The sequence below is a fragment of the Cannabis sativa genome, chromosome 1, assembly GCF_029168945.1.
Source record: "Cannabis sativa cultivar Pink pepper isolate KNU-18-1 chromosome 1, ASM2916894v1, whole genome shotgun sequence".
Classification (NCBI taxonomy): Eukaryota; Viridiplantae; Streptophyta; class Magnoliopsida; order Rosales; family Cannabaceae; genus Cannabis; species Cannabis sativa.
Genome location: NC_083601.1, coordinates 37,513,747 through 37,534,203, shown reverse-complemented (window position 1 = coordinate 37,534,203; position 20,457 = coordinate 37,513,747). Strand labels below are relative to the sequence as shown.

Genomic DNA, 20,457 nt, shown 5'->3' with positions numbered 1-20,457 from the left:
AACAATTTTCATTCCATTTCTTTGTTTGGTTACATTTAAAATTATTAGAATGACCATTCTATCATTTTGGTAGAATGACTATTCCATTTTGAAATGGAAGGAAAAACCATTCCAATGCAAGATTTGAAAAAAATTAATAATTTTTTTTATCAATTTTTTTTATGCATTTTAAATTTTATTCCATTCTATTCCTATTCTTATATTTTCATTTCTCAAAACCAAACGACACCTAATAATATAAGGACAACTTCTAGTTCTAGTACATGAGGCTAAGATAAAGAGGTGGAATTTGTTGGAGTGCATACTCTTAAACAAAGCACACTACATTTTCTATGTTAGTTCTCTGTTTTGTTGAAACTTGTTTCATGTTTTGTTTGGATTCATCCTAACCAATTACCTACCTGAAAAGGATTAATTTAGCTTCTGATCTCGCCCCTCACAGCAAACTGTAGCTCAAAATCTAATATTTCAGCTCTTACAAAAAAGAAATATGAAATAAGAACATCACAAATTACAAGTGTGAGGAGATTAGAGCCAAAATCTTTCATTATATAGTCGGAAAGTGATCATGTTTTCAAAACTCAAGAACTTAACTACCAAAAAAAAAGCTCACATAAATACCGTAAGTTGTGCTAGCACTTGAGGGTGATCAGAAACCAACTTAATTGCTAATGTAATTACTGATGAAGTGGTCTCAAAGGAAGCAAACAAAATCATAAAGACCATGTCTACAACAATCGCTTCATTTAAAAATTTCTCATCTCTGTTCTTCATTTCTTCAAGTAAATGGTCCAAGAAATCACCCTCAACTTGCTTTGATGCTTTCCTTTTGCTTATAGTATCTTTTATTACTTTAATCACATTCTGTCGTCCCTGTTATATATGATTATTAGTTAGTATATATATATATATAGTTTTTTTAATTCATTATAAAAATATCAACACAAAAATATATAAAAGTACCTTTATACATGCATGAAAAGCGCAGTTCCTGGGATGTCTAATGGAAAAGATATAAGGCCATCCATGAATTTGTTGAAGCTATCTTTCAATTTCTTTCCTTCCTTCAGTTCCTCATAACTTAGGAGCTTCTTAACAATAAATTCAGATACCATCTGCCAATTTTTATAAACCGAACATATTTTTAAACTTAATCAATTTTGACATGCATCTATTAATTTAATAGCACTAATAATAGTAGTAAAATTATATATGTTATACGTTTAAGGCTCCTTCTTTTACGTCTACAATGCCACACCATGATGAGTAACCCATGAAAATATGTGAGTGCGAGTGGATTCACCCATCTCAAGAATAAGACCTTCCTTCAAGTTTTGAGGGCTATGAAGGTGTAAAATCAAGTTCTTAAGATACTTATGAAACGATCCTTGATAAGCTAGCAGGCTTTGATTTTCACCCACAATCTTGTTGAAAGAGTCCAAGTACCAAATCTGGAAATCCTTTCCTTCTGGTTGAAATATTTGATAATTGAATTCATGGTCAGTCGACACTATAACCTTCTGCCCACTATGCTAGTGCGAAACAACGATCCATATCTGAAATATATAATTAATCCAAAATATATCTTTTACTTTAGAATAGTAATTTATTAATATAAAAACGTTAACGGTACTTACTTTGACATTCTAGTTTTGATGAATGGTGGAATGTCATAGGTTGAAGTTGGAGAAAAGAAATGGAGGGTCTCACCAATAAGAGGAAAGCCCATTGATCGGGTGGTAGCTTTCCTTGGCACTATTGGGTTCTGCCATCTGTAACACCGATGACTTATCATTATAACAAACAATATTCCCATATGCACAAACCAATACATCCCACATTTTGATGATTAACTCGATCGATGGACCTAGAAGGCAATTAATATATATATATCTATTCTATATAAAGTGTGCATATATAACTGAAATTCTTGGTTTATGAGAAATTTATGGGTGATTTTTTATTTTTTTTTGAATAGAAGGTGGAACTTCATTAACTTATAATAGCCAAATCAGCCATTATAGCAGAATGTACAGCATTAGGAACATTGCTGACATTGAAGATGCGATCAGACCAATAACAAGAACCCCGAGCCAAACAATGGGCGGTTCTGTTAGCAGATCGCGGAACAAAAGACACACAAACATTAACCAAACAATTTAACAAACTTTTACAATCCGAAATTAACAAGCCAAAAATTGAAGGCATAACAAGAGAACTAGAAAGTGCTTGAACTGACACAATTGAATCAGTTTCAACAATAACATTAGACCATCCCTTAGACTTGATCCAACTCAAAGCCTCCTTAATTCCAAAGGCTTCAACAGTGGCTGGTTGAACAACTCCACATTTCAGAGTAGTGAAAGCTTCAATCAATTGTCCATCACTATCCCGAGCCACTGCTCCAATACCATGAGAACCGTTGCTGTGAAAAATTGCACCATCCACGTTTACCTTGATTTTATTAATTTCTGGTTTAAACCAATGCTCTTCCTTGTGTTTCGTGGCAGCAGGTACCAACAAGGGATCAAATCGATGAGATTGAGCGTAACTCCATTGATCAAGGGTTGAACGTGCATCAATGACAACATCCGCAGCAGTTCGAATTTTGTTGTTCCATAGCAACTCGTTTCTTGCTTTCCATATAGCCCAAGCCACCATTAATCCTTCCTCAACCATGCCTGACCGTCCACGGTGCAAAAGACTCTCAAACCAGAGAGAAAAATCAAAACCAGCAGCAGCAGCCGTGATGTTCACTCCTGCCCGATTCCAACAGCTTTGTGCATAGGTGCATTCAAGCAAAACATGACTTATTGATTCATCATGAATATTGCAGAAAACACACAAGCAAGGGACATCAACATGCTTAGTTAGGAGTTGCACTCGAGTAGGTAAGCATCCAGTAAGCGCTTTCCACATAAAATGCAGAACCTTGGCAGGAACCTTAATTTTCCACAACTTTTTCCAAACTTCATCTTCCATATCAGCACTCCAATTGCCTTTACTTAGTTGTATATGCTTGTATGCACTTTTTACTGTGTAAACTCCTGAGTTTTCATGCTTCCAGTAGTAGTTATCACCTCTGTTCGAGTTTATTGGAGTGTTCAAAATTATAGCTGCATCTCTGTTGTTAAAAAGATCTGCTATCAATTCCCCATCCCAACTTGCACCATTCGGGTTCATTAATTGCCTAACTCTGCAATGCTCAAGAGCAGGATGTGTAGAAGTTACATACGGATTAACCTCATCTGCTAGCCAAGGTGATCCAAGGACATCCACTGCCCCTACGCCAATTCTGATATGTGCCCCAGTAAGAATCAGGGACTGAGTTTCATGGATGCTCCTCCATATGTAGCTCGGGTTGGCTCCAAGAGTTGCATTCAACATTGAACCATGAGGAAAATATCGTGCTTTGTACACACGGCTTACCAGAGAGTCATCTTCTTGCAATAACCGCCATGCTTGTTTTCCAAGTAGTGAAATATTGTAATCTCTAAGGTTTCGAAAGCCAAGGCCCCCACTACTTTTATGTCGACTTAAGCGGTTCCATTTCATCCATGTAATTCCTCGAGATTGTTGTGAAGAATTCCCCCACCAATACTTAGACATTAACCTTTCAAGTAACGTACAAGTTTCAATGGGAAGGAGAAAGACTGACATAGCATATGACGGAATAGCTTGAGCAACCGTTTTAAGGAGTATTTCTCGACCCGCTTTTGAAAGATATCTGCCCTCCCAACTGAGTATTCTTTTTTCCATTTTTTCTTGAAGGAAATTTTGAATTGCCTTTTTGCTTCTACCCAAAATGCAAGGCAGTCCCAAGTAGAAACTTTGGTCACTTGCAGGGGCCATTCCCATTCGATTACAAAGCCTATCCCGAAGATCAGAAGGGGTGTTTGCACTGAAGAAAATGGAAGATTTGGCTCTATTAACTTGTTGGCCTGAAGCCATCTCGAACAAATGTAGCAGCCGAAGAACATGATCAGCTTCAACCTCTGTGGCTCGACAATAAACATAACTATCGTCGGCGAAGAGCATGTGAGAAATAGTAGGTGCACCATTAGCAACTTTGCATCCTCTAATAAGCCCGCTACTTTCAAATCTCTTAATCAACGAAGAAAGGCCTTCCGCACAAAGGAGGAACAAGTATGGGGACAAAGAATCCCCTTGTCTAATGCCCCTACTAGGAGTGATAGGACCAATCGCATGCCCACCATGAACAACCGTATATTGAACCGTGGAGATAGTAGCAACAATCAAGTCAATAAACCGGTTGTGAAATCCCATTCTGAACATCATAGTCTTCAAGAAATCCCACTCAATTCGATCATAAGCTTTGCTAAGGTCGAGCTTCAAAGCCATATAACCAACCTTCCCTTGCCGTTTTCGTTTGAAATAGTGCATAACTTCATAGGAGACCATGATATTATCGGAGATGAGACGACCCGGAATGAACGCCGATTGGTTTTCAGAGATGAGTTGAGGGAGCAACGGCTTTAATCTATTAGCTAGCACTTTTGAAATAATCTTATACAAGACATTACACAAAGAGATAGGTCTCAAATCCCCCATGTTACTAATATTTTTCTTCTTTGGAATGAGAGTAATATTAGTACAGTTGAGACTAGTGGGTAGCACACCTGAATCAAAGAAGCTCCTGACTTGGTTCACCACATCATGCCCAACCACATCCCAACATTTCTGATAGAACCCCGGGGTCATACCATCAGGTCCTGGCGACTTATCCGGGTGCATTTGGAACAATGCACTCTTTACTTCCTCTTCAAGAACAGGCCGAAGTAGTTCCATATTCTGAGCCTCAGTAATCGAAGGAATAATATCAGCAACAACCACATCAGTGAATGCACTTGTTGAAGTGAAGAGATCGGAAAAATAGGAATAAATAACATCTTCTAATCCAGAATTCCAATCCACCCAATTGCCCACATGATTCCGAAGCCTTGTAATAGCATTATTTTTCTTCCTAGAAGTGGCCTTGGCATGAAAAAACTTACTATTCGAATCTCCTTCACGAAGCCAAAGTTGCTTTGACCGTTGTTTCCAAAAAACTTCTCGCTGAGTAAGTACCTCTGCCAATCTTTTCTCAGCTTTTTTAAATTCAGCAACCGACTCATCATCTCGTAGTCTCTTCAATCTCTTAATCTCACTTTTACACTGCTTAATTCTATTCTTGAAATTTCCAGTAAATTCATTACCCCAGATTGAAAGGCTCTCTCCACATCTCTTGATCTTCTCTAAGATTGATACACCATCATCAACTTCCCATGAGTCTCGAACCACTTGCACACAAAGAGGCTCTCGGAGCCAAGCGTTCTCAAATCTGAAATGTCGAGGAGCTGTATGCAAACTCTGATTTATCAATTCTAGTAGCAAAGGGCAGTGGTCCGAACTAGATACTTCCATATTAGTAAGTCTAGCTGAACTAAAGAGATTAATCCAAGAGGGATTAGCCATAGCACGATCAAGACGCACTTCGACCCAGTTATCTGTCCCGCGACCTCGTTCCCAAGTAAAAGGGTATCCATGGAGTTCTAAATCCACCAAATTGCAATCGGTAAGAGCTTTTTGGAACCCATCAATTAAGCCATTCGGGTATCGGTTGCCTCCTCTTTTATCGGAATGAGTAACAATATTATTCATATCCCCAATTACACACCACGGTAGAGACGATTCATCCACAATTGTTCGAAGCAGGTTCCAAGTTTTAAATCTTTGAGAACGGTTAGGCTCCCCATACATTCCAGTTAATCGCCAAGGTCCCTTATCAGCATTAAAAATTTTAACATCAATATGACTTCCTGAATATCCCAATACTTCCAATTCATTTTGATTTCTCCAAAGAATACTAACACCACCACTATGTCCCCTAGCGTCCACTGTAAAAACACCTTCGAAACCAAGCATCACACGCATTCTTTCAAGCGTTTCCTTAAGACTCAAAGTCTCACAAAGGAAAATAAAATCGGGCTTCTTTTGATACACAAGATCTTTTAGGAATTGAACAGTCCCCAGGTTCCCAAGCCCACGACAATTCCAGCTTAATACACTCATAATGGACGGTGGGCCTGGACACCAGAACCCACCACAACATCGTTTTTTGAATCCAAAGGCCCAATAATACTATTATTATTCTCCTTCATCAACACATCTTGCCCATGAGTCATTAAATTACTAACAACAGGTGGCCCACTTATTCTTTCCTTATTTGGCTCAAGCCCTTTACTGACTTCCTCTTCCATACGTCTTCTTTTGGAATCAACAACATTAAGTTGATATTGATTCTCTTCCCCAATCACAGCCCCCATTATCTCTTTGTCCACTGTACCATTTCCAACCTTATTAGTATCTTGTTGATCATCCCCACAATCCTGGTAAATGGGATTGATAACAACATTATTACCATATCGAATCAAGCTTTGATTGCCTCCCGTATTTTCAGCATTTTGACGGTATTTTGGTTGGAATCTTGTGCCTCGCATCATCGTGTCATCGGAAAAAATGGCGTCTCTTTTCCTTTGCCATCACGTAGCCACCGGGAACCAATTTGATAATTCCTTCTTCTCGGGAGCACGAAGGAAGGAACCATACGGCTTGGTGATCCGATCGGTAGTGTCGAAAAGAGTTTCGGGCAGAATCGTTCAGTGTGACCAATGATTCCACAGATGAAGCAGAAAGTTGGCACATATTCATATTTAAAATTTGCCCAGAACCATTCACTCCCTGTTTTACGTAGTTTCATTCGTCGCTTCAGAGGTAAAGTGATGTCAATGGTAACTCTTACCCTCAGGTATTCCCTCCATATACCCTGAAAGTTCTTAGGGTCTGTTTCCACAAAGGTGCCTATATAATTCGCAAGATCACGTAATACCTGGGCAGATTTAAAGCCCGACTGAAGATCATGCACCTGGACCCAAATATCCAAGTGTTTGATTGCTACATTCCGTGGGATATCTCCATTTTTCAATCGAGTAAAAACAAATTGCAACTTATTGAAAGTCCATGGACTTCCCTCAATAACACGATTTATATCAAGATCATGATAAAATTGAAACAAAAAACGGTTAGGCTCCAATTCCTTAACATACATACCTTTCCCCGGTTGCCACAAAGACGCCATCACATGACGCATGACATCAAAATCAATGGCTCGTTTTGTTATGAATGTACCAACTAGTGCCCATCGGTAATCCACATCCTCCTCATTCTGTTCCACAACATCATAGGACAACTCAACTTCCTCCTCATCTTCAATTGTTACTTGAGCATATAAGTCCTCCAACTGTTTTACAGTACCACTTGATGAAGCCATTCGAAAAAACAATCTCAACACAAAGCAAAGAATCAGAAAACACAGAACAAAACTCAGAGAATTCTCTCAGACAATGTCATTCGACATACTTTACATATTCTACATAAAATAATAAAATATTATTTATATATAATAAAATAATAATAAAACAAATCCTATTAATATTTGAATTGATATTTAGCATATTTAAACTCTATATATAATCACAACTATAACTCTAGAAATTAAAAATATATATATAAAATAATCGTCCATTTTATTTATATTATTTAGAATAATTCATTGTGGTTCAAGATCACAATGAACAGAAAAAGTGGCAAAAACACAAATATAGTTCAAAATCATAGTAAACTAAGAAAGAATGAAAAGAGATTATTAAGCATTAAATATTCTCAGTAAACACACTCAAAGAATCGCATTGAGAGAGAAAAAAAAAGAATACCAATTGTGATATATATAAATAAATAAAAGCGAAGAATATTATATAATTATTTATATTCTATATAAAGTGTGCCTATATAACATAATTCTTAGTTTATGAGAAATTCATGGGTGACTTTTTATTTATATTAAAAATAAAATGGTTTATTAATAAAAATAAAATGGTTTATTAATTTTGAAAAATACAATTTTAAAAATTAAAAAGTAAAAACAAAACCAAACCAAATAGATTTTTTAAAACTACCAACCAATCAAAAATTTTCGTGTGGACTCATCTTTTAAATTTTCAGAAACATAAAACTTTTTTTGAATTTTAAACTAATCAAGCCTTTGTATACATGTACAGTTTGATAATATATATATATGGGGTGGATTTTTAAATAAATTTAATTTTGTAGGTGAAAAAAATGACAAAATTGGTTGTAAATCACAAAGAGATAATTGAGGTTGAAAGGATGAGTAGGGAACCGAATATAGTTTATGATCGTAGATGTATATTTATATTAAAAATAAAATGATTCATTAATAAAAATAAAATGGTTTATGAGAAATTCATGGTTTAAAATATTTAATTTGATATCTTAATTATTAATAAACAATACCATAAATATACATCTACGATCATATAAGAATTTTATTCTAAAACTATACGATCATAGATTAAGTGGTCAAGGTCCAAAGAAAAATAACAATTTCTTATAATCTGAAATCAAGACACGAAAAATAGAAACTAATTGAATAGGACTCTATTCAATTGAGGTGTCGACTATGCATGGTAAGTAAAAAGCTATATATTAAATTTGATGCCATGATACAATTAAAAATTAAATAAGAATTTACTACTATTTATATATTATATATATATATTGCTAAAGATGCAAAAGTATTGCATTTATATATCCCACGATGTTTCAAATATACTTTGAAAAGTTCATCTTGAATTAATTATTAATATGTAATAAAAAATATTAGTTATTATACTATTATTTCAAAAAATGAAAGTTCTAGCGGTGCTTCTACTTTCTAATCATAAACCTCAATTTTGGCTTCTTTAACCAGCTGCCACACACAACTTACTTACTCTGAATTTATAACCATTTACAATGTTTTAACACTCAAAAAGTTACTGAGTTTGTTTTCTATAGCTCTACTTATTAAGGTAGAAAAATATTTTTAGATTGACTCCATTCTGTTTATTAAATGAATTATTTTCAAGTTGACACATTAACTTAAAAATGACACAATAATGACCTACTACAAAGTATACACTTATATTAATATTTGGACATAAACACAGGACACAATATTATAACTCAAACTCAGAAACACTTAGTCGAAACTTGAATGAATAATGCCACTCTTTTAAGTTTTAAGACTGTATATGACTAGGCAATTATGGTTATTGTATTATTATTCCTGCTACATAGTTGATCATTTTTAGATTTTTGATGTGAAATTTCGTATTGTGAGCTTTTTAGAGTTTCTTATAGACTTCAATGAGTAATAGATTTATATAATTATACCTGGAATAAATTTTCATAATGTTGTTTGGTGGATTCCTATTTTGTTATTAGGTAACATAATATTATTATTCGTTAGGTGTGTCACAATTATTATTAAGTGAGAATGAATCAATTTAAAAACATTTTACTATATTGAAAGGTGAGATTGATTTTAATATGAGCTTAGTTATATTTAATTTTATTTTGTATATCTATTGTTTTATTTGAAAACAAGTGAATAACTGACTACACTATATACAACAATTAAGGACATCACTCCAACTACAGAAAGTTGGAAGAATAAAATGAGAGTGTTAAAAAAATTTGAAAAACGGACAAATAAGAGTTCACCACTCAAATATCAAAAGCTTAATGTTAGCAGACAAAAAAGTATACAATCAGTTAATTTACTGTTGAAATTGTCAATACTCTACTAATAAATACTATATTTTCTGAATTTTGCCTGTACTCGCGTTGCAACAAATTATTATTTCGTAAATATTTTTTTTCCTTAAAAATGAACACAGGGTAATGATGTTGAACCTAATAATTAATAATATATTTTTTTAAATTTTTAATTGTATCACTTTTTAATAACGTAGAAAAAAACTAGCATAAAATTTAGTATTCGTGCCTCGCACGTAACTTTTTACTAGTATATATATATATAGGGCTATAGACTGACTTGTATCATTTTTAAATATGTCTTTCCTTACATAGATATTCAATCTCATTTCAACAACATATCCAATAATTCTCAAACACAATAATAATTGAGACACTTCAAATTACACACTTCTTAAATTTTATGATTCGTAATTTCAATCACTTAATTAAAAATGATATCATACTTAACAATATATAAATGAATAATATAACTTTTTTTTAACCGATATAAATTAAAATAACAAAAAGTAGAAGATTTAATTTTCTTTCATCTATAAAAGTTCATTCTCTATCCTAAGGGCATGCAGAGATACCCTAAGAGAACTAGGCAATAAAATCTTAATATAAAGAAAAAATCTCTAAACTCAACTTCCAATACACCAATAAAACACCTACAAAATAAATATCAAATATTTAATAAAATATAAAATTTTATATAAATACTGTCACTCATATTTCTCTAATGTAAAGACTAGGACTTATCTGTTATCTTCTCTATGGCTGAAGGTGGCTACAATACATCTGATGTATTTATATTAGACTGACCTTACAAAATTAAAACTAAACATATATACTAGTTTTACAAAACTAATACTAGTTTTACAAAACTAAAACTAGTTTTACAAAACTAAAACTAATTTTACTGGCCTCACAAAACCAAAAACTAATTATACTGACCTTACAAAACTAAAAACTAGTTATACTGGCATTACAAAACTAAAAAAAACTAAAAATAACCTGTAATATCCAGTTTATCTACATATATTGGTATTTGGTATATTAAGTGTGATACAATTATATTGTTATTATTATTATTATTATTATTATTATTATTATTGTTGTTGTTGTTGTTGTTGTTGTTGTTGTTGTTGTTGTGCGTGTGTGACTAGAAAAAAATGATATATATTAAATAGTGAGATAAATAAATAGTGAAGCATTAGATTAGTTAGTTAGTTTAAAATTTAAAATTTAAATTTAAATCAGCATAATTTTATCTGATTAGTTAGATATTTATTTTTAAATTTAAACCTATTATACGATATGTTATATACGTATATACTCTATAACCCTAGCAGCCAGATAGTATCGTATTCCCTTATTCTCACCATCTCTCAATTTCTTTTTTTTTATTCTCTCTATTGAACCAAATCAATTGTTTTAATCTTAAGAGCTTCGGGGTTAGCAATCAACCGATCATCGTTCCGTGTCTTCGAAATCTTCAGGTAAAATTCGTACTTGTTTTTATTTTCGTTTTCAGAGAAATAGGCTTTCATAAAACTATCATATCTCTCTCCCCATAGGTCCGTTTTCAGTGATCTAGGTACCGTTTTAAAGATAATTTAATGTTCTACATTTTTCATGAAGAAACTATTTCCTAATTTTGATTATTTCGATGTCAAAAAATTCATGTTTTACACTGACTTTCGAATTACAGTTTTTTTTAAATTTCTTTTCGATATTGCCTTAGTAAAAGTGTCATATCTCTCTCGATATCTATTATTTTCAGCGATTCTTATACTGTTAGAAAGATAATTCAATAATTTATATTTTCTTTGAAGAAACCTTTCCCTAGTTCGGAGTTCTTACCAGTCAAAAGTTAGGATCTTTACTCGGTTATGGTATTTCGTTTTAAGTTTTGTTTCAGAAAAAGTATCTTCAGTAAAAATTCAATATCTCTCTCACTTTTGATCCATTTTAAAAGATCTTTATCTTGTTTTAAAGCTTAGAAAAATAGCTACATTTTTTATGAAGAAAGTATTATCTAGATCGAGGTGTAACTATTTTTAAAACTTTTATTTTTGGACTGTATTCAGAAATCGGCATGATCCAGGATTTTGAAGAAACTGTTTTGAGAAAACATGCATAACTCCTAGATTATAGCTCCGATTTTGATGATCTTTATACCGTTAGAAAGGTCTTTCAATTAACTAAAAACTTTGTGAACAGTAGGACTTCTAATTCAAACGTTTTATATGTCAAATTCTAGGTTAAACTTGCTGTACAGTAAGAGTAATAAATATATTGAGTTTATCGGTGGACTAAGGGTTTCACTAATTGTTATAGGGCCTAGAAGGTATCGTAAGAGTTAATTACAGCGGAGTTGAGGTAAGGAAAAATAATGATACTTTATACTTGCTTTTTATATGGTTTGAGTATCTAGTATGACTGCTTGAATAAATTGTATTGAAACTGTGGAATGTGATAGTTTCGGTGAAATAGTGTTTTATCGATGAATTGTATATGGTTGTTTAATCATGTTCCAGGTACTTGGAAGTGGTTGGAAACCACACATGTATGGTGATGTGGTAAGTGAGGCAGTGTATGTAAGGGTGCACTGGTTATTGGTACTGCGTTCTGGTTAAGAACGTAAGACACTCCAGATTTGTATGGAAGCTGGAGTGTGATTGTGAGTGTGAGTGTGTGGTATTTCAGTATTTGTGTGGCTGCCTCTATTTATACTTATGATTAGGTTGTTGTATGTTTGATGTATATGTTTGTGCTATGATGTGTGAATGCTGGTACATAGTATTGTGTTTTTCCTTGCGGGCTTTGCGGCTCACCCCTTATTTACCCCCTATGTGCGGATAAGTAAGCACCGTAAGCTTTCGGTGACAAGTTGAGTCTGGGCAGCATGGGGTGTATCTCGTGTGATCATGTAACTGCGTGTGGTCTTGGCCATCTTCCGCTGAAAGTTTTTTTTTAATTTATTAAACTTATCGAGGATGTTGTCGTTTAAATTTTCTATTACTTTTCCCTAAGTGGTAATACTTTATTTTCAACTGGGTACCCATGTTTTGAAAAGTGTTTTTTTTTTAAAATAAAGGCAACATTAGTATCTTAACGCCAGTTTATTTATGGCATCTTATTTTACGTAAGTAAGGGCGTTACAAATGGTATCAGAGCCACAGTTACATTGATCTTGAATTCACGCGACATACACACCATCGCTGCAAAGGATCAACTTGTCATCAAGTATGTATGCTTTATATATGTTATGTCTTATATGTTAAATTTGGTTTAGTCTTTATCTTTTAATTTTCCTTTAGTTAGCTAGAAGTTTAGGGTATGGTTAATCGAAACAATTAACTGATTCTTCGGAGTTAGAATTTTAGTATAACTCAAACAATTTTCTTATTAGTGTAATTTTTTTATGAGTGAAGATTATTTATTTATTTATTTATTTTACATGGTGAATTGTTGCTTGATGATTTACGTTTTTTTTTTAGTTTATATAATTTAGTGTATAGATATTTCCTTTTTGAGCGAGATACATCTTTGGTTATTTTTCTTATCGATACCATCTCCTTTCTTTTGAAGAACAAGTTAAGGGATTTGATGGAAAACGGTGAACCCAGAAGATCAACCCGCTTGAATGAAAGAGCGGCTGTAAGAGACCGAGCTAGAGGTCGAGGGCGAGGATGTGCTCGCGGTCGAGGCAGGGGAAACCAGCATGTCCCTGCCGAGGCGGTGATCCAGGAGAATCAAAATGCCCCTGTAAATGGACAGCAACCAGGTCAAGGTGGGGGTAACCACGAAGTCCCTGCTGGGGTAGTTGGTCAAGAACACCAAAATGCCCCTGTAGTGGTGCCACCACAACAAGAAGATTTGGCGCAAGAAGTTGCTCGTCTCAAGGAAGAAATTAGGAAGCGAGATGAAGAGGCTCTCAACCGTCAGGAACAACCCAATCAAGGACAACATCAATTTTTGCCGGTGCAATACATGCCTGTGCCGGAGGGTCGATGGGAACCAATATATGAAAGGTTCCGCAAGCAACACCCACCAAATTTTGAAGGGGGCTCAGATCCAATGGAAGCTGAGGAATGGTTAAGAACAGTGGAAGGTATTGTTGAGTACATGCGGCTCGGTAACGGAGATAGTGTAGCTTGTGCTGCTAGTTTATTGAAAAAGGATGCCCGCATCTGGTGGGATGTTATTAAACAAACACGGGATGTGGCCGCAATGACCTGGGCTGACTTTGTACAAGTTTTTAACAAAAAATACTACAGTGAAGCAATACGCTCAGCTAGAGTTAATGAGTTCACAAACTTGAGGCAGGGTAAGTCTACAGTTACAGAGTATGCTCGCCAATTTGACAGATTAGCAAAGTTTGCCACAGATCTGGTTCCTACTGAGTTTCTGAGGATTCATCGTTTTACTGAAGGGCTCGACTCCCGAATAAGTCGGGACATAGCGATGTCAGGAGTAAGGGCAACCACGTATGCTGAGGTACTAGAAAAAGCCCTAGAAGCTGAGTTGTGTGAAAGTCGTATACAGAAAGACAATACAGCAAGGTGGGAGGCCAGAAAGGCCAGTAATGGAGGTGGTGATAACAAAAGAAAACTGCCAACTAACCAACACAACGAAGCCGACAAGAGAAACAAGATAGGGTCCAATAACTACAAAGGGAAGAAGCCATATGTGGAGTACCCGCTATGCCCAACATGTGGTCGTAAGCATCCGGGAGAATGTCGACTGAAAGGCAAGACTTGTTACAAGTGTGGGCAACCAGGCCACTATAAGAAGGACTGTCCACAAAAAGGTGATCAACTCAAGGATGACAAACTTGTCCCAGCTCGAGTATTTGCACTAACCAGAGGGGAGGCTGAGACTAGTAACACTGTGGTTGCAGGTCAGATTTCTATCTCTGAAAAACTATGTACTGTTTTATTTGATTCTGGAGCTACGCACTCATTTATTGCTTTAAAGATGATAGATAAGTTAGAACTACCGTATGTAAACTTTAGTTATAAGTTCATGACGGAGTTGCCCTCGGGCGAGGTTATGATATCATCTAGAGGAGTGCGGGATGCGCCAATAAGGATTGCAGACAAGGAACTTAGTGGAGATCTGATAGAGCTGGAGATGAGGGATTACGATCTTATCTTGGGTATGGATTGGCTATCACGACATGGAGCAACAATAGGCTAGAAAGAGGACAGTGACTTTCACCCCTGAATCTGGAGAGGCATTCATATTTGAAGGAATCAAAGTCAAGTCAAGCTTACCGCTAGTTACAGCCCTGAAGGCACAAAAGATGATACGTGCGGGATGTCAAGCATACTTGGCCAGCATAGTAGACAAGTCAAGAGAAACCACCCTCAAGCCAGAGAATGTCCACATAGTATGTGAATTCCAAGAAGTTTTTCCGGAAGACCTACCAGGGCTACCCCCAGATAGAGAGATAGAATTTGTGATTGAGTTAGCGCCAGGCACAGCACCAATCTCGAGGGCTCCATACCGCATGGCTCCCAATGAATTGAAGGAATTGAAGGCTCAACTACAAGATCTTTTAGACAAGGGGTTCATTAGACCAAGTTACTCACCTTGGGGTGCGCCAGTGTTGTTCGTCAAGAAGAAGGACGGTAGTATGCGGATGTGTATAGACTATCGAGAGCTGAACAAAGTGACTATAAAGAACAAGTATCCCTTGCCTCGCATCGATGATTTGTTTGATCAGTTACAAGGGGCGATCGTCTTTTCAAAGATCGACTTGAGATCTGGGTACCACCAATTGAAAGTCCGAGAGGAAGATATAGCAAAGACGGCATTTCGAACACCTGCATGGGCATTATGAATTTCTAGCGATGTCATTTGGGTTAACCAATGCCCCAGCAGCCTTCATGGATTTAATGAATAGAGTATTCAAGGAATATCTTGACAAGTTTATGGTGGTATTCATTGATGACATACTCATTTATTCAAGGACAATGGAAGAGCATGAGGAGCACTTAAGGCTAACTCTAAGTAGACTCAAAGAGCACCAATTGTACGCCAAATTCAAAAACTGTGAGTTCTGGTTGGAGAAAGTGGCGTTTCTAGGCCATATAGTGTCCAAAGATGGGGTAGAGGTGGACCCTGCGAAAATTGAAGCAGTGAAGAGCTGGCCAAAACCAAAAACCGCAAGTGAGGTTCGGAGTTTCCTCGGACTAGCTGGATATTATAGGAGATTCGTTGAAGGGTTCTCAAAAATAGCCACACCATTGACGAATCTGACTCGAAAGCAACAAAAATTTGCATGGACAGATAAATGTGAGGAAAGCTTTCAGACATTGAAAGATAAACTCATAACAAAGACTGTCCCCGTGTGTTCCAACTAACAAAGACAAATTTGTAGTATATTGCGATGCATCAAAGCAAGGGCTCGGCTGTGTGTTGATGCAGAATGAGAAGGTGGTAGCCTATGCCTCTAGGCAGCTAAAGGAGTATGAGACAAGGTACCCAACTCATGACTTAGAGTTGGCAGCAGTGGTCTTTGCATTGAAAATCTGGAGGCACTACCTCTATGGAGAGAAGTGTGAAATATACACAGATCACAAAAGCCTAAAATACTTCTTTACGCAGAAAGAGCTCAACATGAGACAGAGGCGGTGGTTGGAACTAGTAAAAGATTACGATTGTGAGATACTGTACCATCCTAGAAAGGCTAATGTAGTGGCGGATGCACTTAGCAGACGCAACTATGCAAGCTTATCAATGTTAAGGGCATTAAAAGTGCCGTTGCAACAGGAAATCGAGAGATCTGGAATAGAGTTAGTAACAGGAAAGCTAGCTAACCTCACAATTGAATCAAATTTATTAGAGAATATCAAAGAAGAACAAGCCCAAGATGAGTTTTTAATCAAGAAGCGGGTCGAACTACAAAATGGGAAAGCCGGGGATTTCTCAGTTACTGAAGAGGGTATTCTACTATACAAGGCAAGGGTGTGTGTACCTAAGAAAGCGGAGTTGCAATCAAAAATCTTACAAGAGGCGCACACTACACCCTATTCTTTACACCCAGGATCAACCAAAATGTACAACGATCTGAAAGGTAGGTATTGGTGGCCGGGTATGAAAAATGATATAGCAGAATTTGTAGCAAAATGTCTTACCTGCCAGCAAGTTAAGGCCGAACACCAGAGACCTGCAGGGCTGTTGCAATCTCTTGATATTCCTGAGTGGAAATGGGAAGATATTGCTATGGATTTTGTGACAGGGTTACCGAAGAACAGCAAACAACAGGATTCCATCTGGGTAATTATCGACAGACTCACTAAATCAGCACATTTTCTGCCTGTGCGCACTAATTACAATGCTGAGCAATATGCTGAACTGTATGTAAAAGAAATTGTAAGGCTACACGGAGTCCCAAAGACCATTGTATCTGATAGAGGTTCAGTTTTTACTTCTAAGTTTTGGGAAAGTGTGCAAAGTGCTTTGGGCACAAAACTGAAGTTGAGTACAGCATTCCATCCTCAAACTGATGGACAATCGGAACGATTATTCAAATACTAGAAGACATGCTACGAGCTTGTGCGTTGGATTTCCCAAGTAACTGGAGCAACTATTTGCCACTAATGGAGTTCTCGTACAACAATAGCTATCAAACTACAATAGGGATGGCACCCTATGAAATGTTGTATGGGAGGAAGTGTCGATCACCACTACACTGGGATGAGGTTGGCGAAAAGCGATACTTAGGCCCAGACCTAGTAAGAGAGGCCACTGAAGCGGTAGAAAAGATTCGAAATAGAATGGTAACTGCACAAAGCCGCCAGAAAAGTTATGCCGACGCAAAGAGACGGAATGTGGAATTTGCAGTGGGTGATAAAGTGTTCCTTCGAGTGTCACCTATGAAAGGGGTTATGCGTTTTGGAAAGCGAGGAAAGCTAAGTCCAAGATTTATAGGTCCTTTTGAGATATTGGACAGAGTGGGACAGTAGCTTATCGACCGGCATTGCCACCGCATTAGCTGAGACGCATAATGTGTTCCATATTTCTATGCTACGAAAATACGTGTCGGATCCATCACACGTGCTGAACTATGAAAGAATGGAGCTAAAGCAGGACTTGAGTTATGAAGTGCGACCAGTTCGCATTATAGAGAGAGGAACGAAGGAGTTAAGGTCCAAAAGTATTCCTCTAGTAAAAGTTCTGTGGAGCAACCGTTCAGAAAGGGAGGCAACGTGGGAAATGGAGGGAGACATGAAAGAACAGTACCCCGAACTTTTTGGTAAGTCTAATTTCGAGGACGAAATTTCCTTTAAGGAGGGTAGAATGTAATATCCAGTTTATCTACATATATTGGTATTTGGTATATTAAGTGTGATACAATTATATTGTTATTATTATTATTATTATTATTATTATTATTGTTGTTGTTGTTGTTGTTGTTGTTGTTGTTGTTGTTGTGCGTGTGTGACTAGAAAAAAATGATATATATTAAATAGTGAGATAAATAAATAGTGAAGCATTAGATTAGTTAGTTAGTTTAAAATTTAAAATTTAAATTTAAATCAGCATAATTTTATCTGATTAGTTAGATATTTATTTTTAAATTTAAACCTATTATACGATATGTTATATACGTATATACTCTATAACCCTAGCAGCCAGATAGTATCGTATTCCCTTATTCTCACCATCTCTCAATTTCTTTTTTTTTATTCTCTCTATTGAACCAAATCAATTGTTTTAATCTTAAGAGCTTCGGGGTTAGCAATCAACCGATCATCGTTCCGTGTCTTCGAAATCTTCAGGTAAAATTCGTACTTGTTTTTATTTTCGTTTTCAGAGAAATAGGCTTTCATAAAACTATCATATCTCTCTCCCCATAGGTCCGTTTTCAGTGATCTAGGTACCGTTTTAAAGATAATTTAATGTTCTACATTTTTCATGAAGAAACTATTTCCTAATTTTGATTATTTCGATGTCAAAAAATTCATGTTTTACACTGACTTTCGAATTACAGTTTTTTTTAAATTTCTTTTCGATATTGCCTTAGTAAAAGTGTCATATCTCTCTCGATATCTATTATTTTCAGCGATTCTTATACTGTTAGAAAGATAATTCAATAATTTATATTTTCTTTGAAGAAACCTTTCCCTAGTTCGGAGTTCTTACCAGTCAAAAGTTAGGATCTTTACTCGGTTATGGTATTTCGTTTTAAGTTTTGTTTCAGAAAAAGTATCTTCAGTAAAAATTCAATATCTCTCTCACTTTTGATCCATTTTAAAAGATCTTTATCTTGTTTTAAAGCTTAGAAAAATAGCTACATTTTTTATGAAGAAAGTATTATCTAGATCGAGGTGTAACTATTTTTAAAACTTTTATTTTTGGACTGTATTCAGAAATCGGCATGATCCAGGATTTTGAAGAAACTGTTTTGAGAAAACATGCATAACTCCTAGATTATAGCTCCGATTTTGATGATCTTTATACCGTTAGAAAGGTCTTTCAATTAACTAAAAACTTTGTGAACAGTAGGACTTCTAATTCAAACGTTTTATATGTCAAATTCTAGGTTAAACTTGCTGTACAGTAAGAGTAATAAATATATTGAGTTTATCGGTGGACTAAGGGTTTCACTAATTGTTATAGGGCCTAGAAGGTATCGTAAGAGTTAATTACAGCGGAGTTGAGGTAAGGAAAAATAATGATACTTTATACTTGCTTTTTATATGGTTTGAGTATCTAGTATGACTGCTTGAATAAATTGTATTGAAACTGTGGAATGTGATAGTTTCGGTGAAATAGTGTTTTATCGATGAATTGTATATGGTTGTTTAATCATGTTCCAGGTACTTGGAAGTGGTTGGAAACCACACATGTATGGTGATGTGGTAAGTGAGGCAGTGTATGTAAGGGTGCACTGGTTATTGGTACTGCGTTCTGGTTAAGAACGTAAGACACTCCAGATTTGTATGGAAGCTGGAGTGTGATTGTGAGTGTGAGTGTGTGGTATTTCAGTATTTGTGTGGCTGCCTCTATTTATACTTATGATTAGGTTGTTGTATGTTTGATGTATATGTTTGTGCTATGATGTGTGAATGCTGGTACATAGTATTGTGTTTTTCCTTACTGGGCTTTGCAGCTCACCCCTTATTTACCCCCTATGTGCAGATAAGTAAGCCTGTAAGCTTTCGGTGACAAGTTGAGTCTGGGCAGCATGGGGTGTATCTCGTGTGATCATGTAACTGCGTGTGGTCTTGGCCATCTTCCGCTGAAAGTTTTTTTTTAATTTATTAAACTTATCGAGGATGTTGTCGTTTAAATTTTCTATTACTTTTCCCTAAGTGGTAATACTTTATTTTCAACTGGGTACCCATGTTTTGAAAAGTGTTTTTTTTTTTTTTAAAATAAAGGCAACATTAGTATCTTAACGCCAGTTTATTTATGGCATCTTATTTTACGTAAGTAAGGGCGTTACATAACCATACTAGCTAACAAAAATCAAAACTAGTCACATTAACCGTACAAAAAAAAAAGCCACGTTAGCCGTACAAAACAAAACAAGCCACAATGGCCTTACAAAATCAAAACAAACCAAAATCTAGCTATACCTTTATTAGTTTGTCATACTTTTATAAACATGTCATTAATTCGTTTGAAATTTTTATACCTCATATTGGTATTTATAAAACTTTTAATTTTTTTTGTTACATAGTACTTTCTTATTATAATTAAATTATAATAACTCTTTCGGACTCATAGTCACAAATATACTTCTTTTAGCTTGATCTACTTTTGCCGACAATG

The 20,457-nt window shown here is 35.6% G+C and overlaps 2 protein-coding genes and 1 pseudogene across 2 annotated transcripts; 1 reads left to right on the top strand and 2 right to left on the bottom strand.

Moving 5' to 3' along the window:
* Positions 1–475: 475 nt before the first annotated feature.
* On the bottom strand, positions 476–1,861 carry LOC133034423 (cytochrome P450 87A3-like; annotated as a pseudogene).
* A 4,638-nt stretch (positions 1,862–6,499) lies between these two features.
* LOC133034418 (uncharacterized) lies at positions 6,500–7,330 on the bottom strand. The gene has a single exon (XM_061109503.1). The coding sequence runs from the start codon at positions 7,328–7,330 to the stop codon at positions 6,500–6,502; it is 831 nt and encodes a 276-aa protein (XP_060965486.1).
* A 5,213-nt stretch (positions 7,331–12,543) lies between these two features.
* LOC133037279 (uncharacterized) lies at positions 12,544–20,078 on the top strand. Its single transcript, XM_061114246.1, has 2 exons — positions 12,544–14,569; positions 19,822–20,078. Exons 1-2 carry the CDS (start codon positions 13,276–13,278, stop codon positions 19,827–19,829), a joined length of 1,302 nt encoding a protein of 433 aa, XP_060970229.1. The 5' UTR covers positions 12,544–13,275; the 3' UTR covers positions 19,830–20,078.
* Positions 20,079–20,457: the final 379 nt, after the last annotated feature.